We start from the raw sequence: 9,365 nt of genomic DNA, 5'->3' as shown, positions 1-9,365 counted from the left end.
GATTAGCAAACACTAATTTTAAGGGAGAATTGAAATGTGGTTTCAATTCACAATCGATCGTTAAGAGTAACAATCGCCCACTACCTCGCTAAATGGAACCTAATGGATCGTACACCGAGTAAGGATGAAAGTGAAGAAATTAAATGAAATGGATATGCAATTAAATGGTTTAATTGAAGAATGGTCAAAGTTAATTAATTAGTTAATTAATTATACGAAATGTTCGTATTGGGCTTTTAAGTTGGTTTTGGGCTTCGGGGCCCAAAAGCGTTTTGGTCCACAAGGTCCATTATGTTTAAGTAGTATGACAACTAAAACAAAATGGGCAATTAGCCCAATAACATCATCATGGCCGGCCATAGGGTGAGTGGATGCAAACTTGGATTAATTACAAGTTTGCCACTTACATGTGATGAAGTATAAATTCAACTTTATAGCTTTATTTTCATTTAGGGTTTTTCTTGATGAAAAGAGTTGAAACATTTTCTCTCTTTTTCTCTATAGAGGCCGGCTACTTAGAGAAGTTTTAGCTAGCAATCTATTCTTCTCTAAGTCATCCATTTCATCTTCACTATACATCCTTGGTGAAGAGACTTAGAGACATCAAGCTTTTGGTGTTTTGGAGAACATATCCTCAAATGCTCAAAGAAGCAAAGGAGCACTAAAAGGAAGAAAATCACAAGGAAGATCCAAGGAGCAAGGAGGTGACTTGAAGGCCCTCCACTTGGGTGAATCCCTTGGGTTATCAAGGATGAGCTTCAAGGGTAAAGAATCTCTAAATCCTTTATTCCCTTTAATGTTGTTAAAGAGTTTATTGGTTCACCATTCACTAGGCTTTGAAAGTCATGGGTTTTATGAATTGTTTTTTAATGCATGCCTACTTTAATGTGTTAATAGTTTGCATATGTATTCAAACATTTTCACATGTTCTTAGCTAGGACAAATTTTTTCCTTCAGGTTAAAGTTGAGATACTATTTCTCCAATTGGGTTAAAGTTGAGGGACCATTGTTACAATTTTTTTCATTTGGTTTTTTATATTTGCCCCTTGATTCAGCCTCACGTGCATGGCACGTGACTCATTTTGACGGAAGTTTTAAGGGAGTTGACGAAAATGACTATAGCTACACGTTTTAATGAGTTAAGGGACCAATAGTCATAGATTTTTAGATGAGGGATATTGTTCCGATTGAGTTAAAGTTAAGAGACCATTACTACATTTTCCTCTTAAGGAATTGTAACTTAAACTCAAAGTAACTTGTAAACTTATTTGTATCTTGTTAAACAACGGTAAGTGAGGACAGTTAAATGTTAATCATATTCTTTAATTTTATGGACATTTGTGTTTTAAGAGTAACTTGAAAATGTATAAACCTTTCGGGGCTTTTCTGATAGCAAACTAGCAACTGGGCCACACACGTTGTGCGTGTGCAATCAATTTTACAAAGAATAAAAGGAAGCATACGTCGAAACAGAAGACTAGACAGCGGATATTTTTGGTGGGCGAAGGAGACTTCTCCTTCTCTCTTTCTTTGACCACTCGCTTTGGACCTGCCCGCAACAAAGTTGCCACTTGAATTAAAAGTCAGTTAAAGTTAAGAATCATTGCTCCAATTAGGTTAAAGTTGAAGAACCATGACTATAATTTTTTTTCATTTGGTTTTCCATACTTGCCTTTTGATTCAGCTTCATGTGCGTGACATGACACTATTTCGACGGAAGTTCTAACGGAATTGACGAAAATTGTCATAACTACACGTTTTGATAAGTTAAGGGACCACTAACCATGGATTTTTAGTTGAAATATCATTGCTCTAATTGGGTTAAAGTTGATGAACCATTACTACAATTTTCTCTTCTCCAAATCCAGCAAATCAAACCTAGACTTGCTAGACCCCTCATCTTCTTGAACCCTATCCCAATCGCCACTGGCTGCGATTTTGAGAGTCGGTGACTTACTTTCCCAATGGTTATCATCGATTTCCCAGCGTTTCTCATTGCTTTTTATTTTTTTTCCGTCTTGTTTAATTTCACCCTCCCCTATCTGCAAACCGCCCTCTTTTAAGAACGAGGATCCTCTTTGTGAGGATCCCGAGGATCATTTAATCGTGTACATTCATCGTACATTATGCGGTTAGTTTTCATCAGGTACTGTTTTTGTTTAATTTTAAATAAAAAAAATTAGAATAATTTATGACCGCATGATGTACGATGAACGGATACGATTAATAGATTCCCAGGATCCTTACAAAGAGGATCTAGAGAGGATCCCCATTCCTCTTTTAAACCTATAGTTTCATCTTCCTCCATATCCATCCTTTACCTCTCCACCCCACAGTTCATCCCCCCAAAACCTTTGCTTTGTTATAAGATTAGCACACCACCGATTGCCTTCATATTTGGATCATCCCCGCACTGCTCCTCGCCCGACCTGCATGCCGGAATTACGAGGCCAAGCGTGTTGCTGCTTTTTCCAAAGCAAGGTTATTGGCTTCATTTTTTTTCTTCTTTAGCTTCATTTTTTTCTTCTTTCTTTTGTATTTCTATTTGGATGTACATGCAAGATTATGTCAAGGTGTTTCGGATCTGGTAACTCTCCCCAGGTTTGGCGGGTCTAATGGCGGGTTAAGGCTGGGGTTTTTTTCCCGCAGCGGATATGAAACTTTTGCCTTGCGAAGCCTTGGTCGAATGTACCGCTCGGTTTCTCCTCTGAGGCCGCCTCGGTGGCTGCTGCCAATGTAATATTTTACATTGTTTAATGAATCATGCTCTTCAGGAAAATAAAAAATAAAAATAAAGGGGCAATGAACCACATAATAATATAATGCATTTATAATATAGAAAAGTATGCGTAATGCTATTGCCTAATCAAAATTTCCGTTCCTAATCAGCTCTTAGTCATCGCCATACATCTTCCCCTACAATTGTTCTACACCTACTTGTTATACAGGTGGACTGCCGTAAAGACGAAGAAACCTGTCATCTGCATCACAATACCAAGAAGATCATGTTATCAGAACACTGCTAAAATCATACTCCAATAAATTATGTACAAATAGCTTATGCCACCGGTGTAAATTGAAACACGGAAGCTAAACACTAACGACTCGGCCATGAATGCAGAGATGCTCTTCACGCCATTAAACGAGAGTTGGAAAGATGGCATCCAAAATATTTATAAAAGTAAATATATGAAAATGAAGGGCAGTTTGGATGGCAAGGGATCATGTCTAAGACGCTTGATGAGTGTAGGTATCTTTTGCATTCATTGTGCGTGCGTGTGAGTGAATGCATAATGTAACAGAGGCCCCATTCCAGAGAACAAACGAGTTACCATAGAAAATGCTGCTCCATAGTAGGGATAAGCTGCTGGTATAAATCTTTCGTATTCATTGTGTTTAAATGGTCGAACAGGGATCTGCAATTCAATATCCAAGTTTCCATTGAGGCAGTGGATAAAATAACATTACACTAAAACAGAAAACCTGACTCACTCATAAAAAGCAAGAATTAAAATAAATAAATAAATAAAATATCACATTTTGTCACAATACAAAGTTAGGAAAACTAATGAAAAGGGCTTGAAAACTTTAAGTTTTAATGATAAGGACAAAATAAAGGGTAAAGTGAATAGTACCAGGATTGACTTTTTAGTGTAAAAATGTGGTTTTTCGTTAAAGTGAACAGTACCGGATGCTTTTCGTTAAAGTTCCCTACAAAGTTTGGGGTACTTTAGGCTTATAATACTTACTCGAAGTTGAAGTGTATGCCATTCCAGGTGTAAAAACGTTAGTAGCCGGTCGTTCAATGGTAGATACTATACTTATGTTCTTTTCTTTATTCTCAGTTTCTCACCATTCAAATACCTATCCTAATAACTAATTGGACTAATAAGTTTTACGAGAATAACTGCGGTAAATTGAAATTGAAAATTTCTAATCGGACTTAATTCAAACTTTATTAATGTACCCACAGATTTTCAATCAATTATGAAGCTTCGATTCTATATTATCAGATTCAAATTTCTTAAGTACATGATGTCCTCCATCGAGCTGAAGCATAAATCCATACAAAACTTCGTTTAATTGTAACATCTTCTTTTTAACAAGTTAGAGATGCATCGACACCATTTATAGGAACATTTAATTACCTGCTTTGAGAGAGACAAACTTGTGTAGCCAAGTCTCTTGTACTCAACTTTGAACTGGAAAACCCCATAAACATCTGGAACCCTAAACTCAGTAAAATAACGACCCTGACACACAAAAAGAAAATTAAGCTGGGATATTAATGAAAAATCTGCAGTGAATAAAGTGCGTTACCTTCTGATCAGTCGACAAGGTTTTTAGAACATAGGGACTCATCATGTAAAACTGCACTTGGACATCATCAGCAACATATGGTTCCCAACGTTGCCCACGCCATTCATAAATCTCGACCGAATATTCCTTCAAATTGCAATTTCAGTGTCAGATGCCGAAGTCTTTAGTTTCTTTGCTCTTTTTTTTTTTGGGGGAGTTTTATTAAAACCGTAAGTAAATAAAATTACCAAGTCATCGTTGATCCTGTAAATTGCAGGTTCATCGGCTTCCCCAACTCTGTGGTGTTTTACATTCACAGCCTACAGACAAACATGTTTTAACAAGGTGAGGATTTAACAAGCCCAAAAATGCTAACTATAGACTATATAGATAGCTATAATGAAGCAATAAGATGAGTTAAATCACCCACCATCACTTCTCTTTTACTGTTCTCCTCTTTATTTTGTTCAGGCCTCATTAAATAAACCTACAATATTCTGACTACAAGAAAATAACTTTTGCCTCACCTTGAGATGACCTCTTTCATGGAAGACCCATTTGCTAAGTTCAGTCAGAAACTGCTCATTTGCCGATTTCTCATGTCTGTTATCACAAAAATTGTTTCTCATAAATTTCTTCTTTCAAACCGAAAATTATTCTGCTGTATTAAGAGATATACACAATAGACTCATTCAAAAATGCATATTTTAGTCATGATACAGCTATATAGGGAAAATAAATATCATACAAACAGCTTGTGAGCCCTTTACTTCCCCAACATGCATATTTCTATTGATATCTATCGTCTACATGTCTAGCCTAATCCCTGCATGAATCATAGCTCATCATTGAGTTGTAAAGGACATCCATTCCTCGACAAGCACCATAGCCTACAACCTTTTATTAGTTTATAAACAATCAACAATTGAATTTTCATCATATCCAATACACCAGTTAACTTGGGAACTAAGCTACAACCAGACCAGTTCACAAAGTGAAGTATAGCTATGAGTTAACTCCCCACAGGCAAGCTGTATCTCCACTAATAAGGCACTTTTCTCCTCTTTGATTATGTGTAAGTATTTATATGGCAGTTAAAAAAAGGAGATGTCCTAAAATATCAATGTAACTGTAACAAGTATGGCAAGGAAATCGAATTAGAAATCAGAGCATCACTTACTTCTTTGAGCTTCCAGCCTTCTGCACCTTAGATCTGAAAAACCTGGAAACAAAACCAAATCTTGTGAGTGGAAACAGTATAAAATAAGAAAACGTCATTTAGCTGGAAATTATCAAATACCTATCGCTGAACAAACTTAATGAACCAGATATCAAAACCCGAGCATTGTTTCTAGCCTGTGAGACAAACACAAGAAAACCGTTACAGAAAATACAATGTGTACAGTAGATGCACTCACATTCAATCACTAAAGCATCAAAGGAAATAGATTTCATTTACTGGCTTAGTAATGTTTATGAATGGAAACATCAGGAACCAGACACTAGGGAGCTATATTGTGACACTGAATATCAAGCATTAAAGTCCATTCCAACAGCAATAGGTACAGCAGGATTTTGAGAAAAGTCACCGGCCACAGGCGAAAGAGGACGTAAAAAATAATATGAAAAGGTAACGATAAACAAAAGTAGGATGCCCTTGGACAGTTATCTGGAAGTAGATATGTTGTTGCAACTTGCAATTTAGTCCTATGTTTGCCTCCCAAAAATATAAACAATAGAGAGACAGAGAAAGAGAGAGGTACTCTTTTGCTTAACAAAAAAACACTATGAAGCCAACAGAAAGTTGTAAATAACTAATACGATCAATATCATTTCCTTGTCATGGACCATAAGCATGATTTTTCCAATTAAAGGATAAAAAACACATAAACAAGGGAAATCATATATGTATTACAAAATTAATAGACACAGAAATGAAGTAAAGGAGGAATGGACGACAGGTGACGGGCAGTGAGTAGTTAACATACCTGCACAACTGAAACTAAAGATATAGCAGATCCAGTGAGCGATGGAGGATTTGATAGCTTGCTTTTGGGGTTAGCAGAATATGCTGAAAGTGAAGCTGAGAGAACTTTCAAAACCTACAATGTTTCCAATAGTGACATGAAAAAGAGAAGGTTATAAAATTTAAAGGAAAAACCATGAACAATCACAGTTGAATAACTTTAATCGGCACAAAGGTCAATTCTCTTGTTTGTTGCAGTGCATTGAATATGGATAACTGAAAATTCTTACCAGGCTATTTTCAGAGTTTACTGTATGGCCAATCCCTTGGAAAAGTACAGGAGCCTGTGGCAGAACAACCAATGGAAACAAAATCAGAAACAAAGACAACAATTACCATCACCATTTAGTAGTGGTGTGCACGGAACAGTCTCAAAGTGCAACCATTGATCTTTCCTCTGAGAATAATTTGCTTAAGCTACTAGTGGATACAAGGACATAAAAAATTAATGGCTTGAGAAAAAATGTGACAACCTGTGGCCTGGCCAGACACATATAACTTGATGGAAGAGAAAAACATACAAAAATAAAAGGCAAATTTAGAAAATTAGCAGGTTCCAAACGTTCTCCAATTTACAATTTTTTTGTGGGAAAAAGAATGAAAAGGAAAGGACAGAGAAATTCCCTGAGGAAGTTCATACGGGAAATTAATTGAGTTGGAAACAATATTCTGTAAAAACTAAACAGTGATACTACCAATTGACATACACACATGAGCACGATGTAACACAATTTAACTGGACAACTAATAGTAAATCAGAATAGCACTTGCCTCAATTTTCTCACTTCCCAAAATTACATCAGACTTGATGAAATCATCACTAGCAATAACTGTATGATCACCTTCAGTGTCTGAAACTGCATAGCTTGTGTGATCTATGACCATAGCAGCAGGATCCTGTACTCATAATAAATAAAATACCCAAACACATCAATTCCTTAATCAAGCTCAAAATGCTGGATGAAAGGGTAAGACCTAGATAAACTTGTATGAGTTCAAGGGAAGGATATGAATATTGGGTGTCATTAAGCCTTGTACAATACTGTATGAGGTAAGAGGAGAAGAAAAATTTATCCAGGATAACTACTTAAACAGTGGCGGCCCAAATGCTTTATACGAATCCATAATTTCAGGAAAGGAATATAAAACCAAAGATTTTTTCTTTGTACAATTGGAAAATATACTATTTGCATTAAGAAGTACGATTTTTTTCAACCTCGCAATCACATCAATGTAGTATATGTATTGATGTGTAATTAAATCATAGGAATTAGTAATTGGCAAGATGCCCAAATAAACCTCTACAAAGATCATTCATAAAGAGCTCAAATGTAGTGACGGTTCATAACATGATTTAATGATGATCCTGCGGTTATTAAAGAACTTCAATTTTGTGCGCACCCATTTAACTCAATTTCATTAGAATTGGCTACATTCATAAGTACTTGCACTATACTCATTGTGCTTGTTTTAGTTATCCCCAAACAAATTGGACAATCGGTTCTTCAATGAAATCTCTTCGGGTTCGGGAAGTAGAGGATATTATGCATACTGTACATAATTCAATTCAGAGGAAATTCTGACAATCTTGAAAACATATAATCAATGCAGCAACCAATGAAAATGCTTGGATGCTTGAACCAACCTCATCGAAATCAACTCCGCACTCAACTGCGATTTGCCGGATCAAATCAGATGCATTGGTATCAGCTGCAATGATCAAATCATGACCGCTATCCACGAAATCCAGTATAGCAGCCAGATCAATGGATCCTCCAAAACCTATAATACACGACAAACACAATTTCTGAATAAATTGATCCTCCATTTCAATCGACCGAAGTTCGCAAATTCCACAACTTTCTCCCAAAGCACAAAAACACAAACAATGAAAAATTCAAAACCGAGAGACTTACGATCGACGGAAGGAGAAAAGAGGATCAAGGCGTCGTAGCTGTAGAGGGCGTATCGCTGCAAGGAGATGTTGGGATCATCGGCGAGCTTGAAATCGAGCTCGAAGCCTCGAGACTGGAGGGACTTGAAGAACAAGGAATGGGAGGATTTGACAGCGAGGTCGTCAAGCAGAACAAGAACGCGGCGGTCGGTGGGGTGGTCCGGCGAGAAGGAGTGGGCCAGAAATGGGAGGGTTAGGGTTAGGAAGGCGAGGACGCCGACGAGCTTCGACATGGTTGGTTGGGTTTGGGGAGGGACTGCGGCGAAGAAATGCGAGCTACTCTGTCTTCAGACCGCAAAACTAGTGTGGACGAGGTGTTGACTGGCTTTTCGTAATTTCGTTAAATTTTTTTATTTTTAATCGAGACAAGAAAATTCATTAAAGGAAAAGTCCCGAAGACGACAATGTTACGATACTAGTTATTGAGTTTATATATTTATGGTATTTTGTCTTATCTTTGTAGTAGTTGGCTTCATCTAACGATTTTGAGGATAGTGATGTGTTCTTATGACACTCCTCTATTAGGGTTGTATATAAACCTTCTTTCATCATTTGGGAAAGGCATGAATGAAAAGAACTGTTATTTTATTTCTTACTTTCCTTGCATTTTCCTTTTCTTCTCCAATCCTACGGAATGGGTCCTACCATTTGGTATCTAGAACCCAGGTGTGCTTCCATGGGCAAGCGGCCGGTATCGGTGCCTGTGGCCAACATTTCAAAGGTGGTACACGACCGGCGATTTCCACAACAACAAATCATCATTCAAATCCAGAACTTCCGTGACAAGGTCACGATGATGAACCACCAACTCACCAATCTGCAACACTCTCTCACACATCTGGCCATCCTCAGTGCTTGGCAGGAGCAATTCCAAAAGACTTGTCTTGAAGAGCTTCGTTCTCTAAACACCTAACCCCCTACCTTTCCCCAGCCCACACGGAGTACTTCTCCGCAGCCTTCCTCAGCCCACCCAAGGACCCCTTTCACCACTTGTCCTTCGTCCTTCTCTCCTACCACGTCGCCAGTTCACTCATCTTCCCACCTCGTTGCTCATTTACCCGCCCCCATATATTTACCCCAGCCATA

General features: G+C 37.6%; 1 protein-coding gene across 2 annotated transcripts; it reads right to left on the bottom strand.

The window, feature by feature from the left end:
• Positions 1–2,803: 2,803 nt before the first annotated feature.
• Positions 2,804–8,682, bottom strand: LOC103412270 (dolichyl-diphosphooligosaccharide--protein glycosyltransferase 48 kDa subunit-like). Of its 2 annotated transcripts, none has more exons than XM_008350860.4 (13): positions 8,242–8,682; positions 7,971–8,107; positions 7,097–7,222; positions 6,556–6,609; positions 6,288–6,401; positions 5,600–5,655; positions 5,480–5,521; positions 4,827–4,902; positions 4,548–4,619; positions 4,321–4,446; positions 4,149–4,253; positions 3,333–3,416; positions 2,804–2,981 (listed from the first exon to the last, which is right to left on the bottom strand). In XM_008350860.4, exons 1-13 carry the CDS (start codon positions 8,510–8,512, stop codon positions 2,934–2,936), a joined length of 1,311 nt encoding a protein of 436 aa, XP_008349082.1. In that variant the 5' UTR covers positions 8,513–8,682; the 3' UTR covers positions 2,804–2,933. The 2 variants fall into 2 exon arrangements, with proteins under 2 accessions (XP_008349082.1, XP_017181482.1); XM_017325993.3 differs by having other exon boundaries at positions 4,149–4,277; positions 8,242–8,664.
• Positions 8,683–9,365: the final 683 nt, after the last annotated feature.

Source organism: Malus domestica, chromosome 05 (genome assembly GCF_042453785.1).
Source record: "Malus domestica chromosome 05, GDT2T_hap1".
Classification (NCBI taxonomy): Eukaryota; Viridiplantae; Streptophyta; class Magnoliopsida; order Rosales; family Rosaceae; genus Malus; species Malus domestica.
Note: the sequence above shows the minus strand (reverse complement) of the source record. Positions and strands in the feature narration are given on the sequence as shown.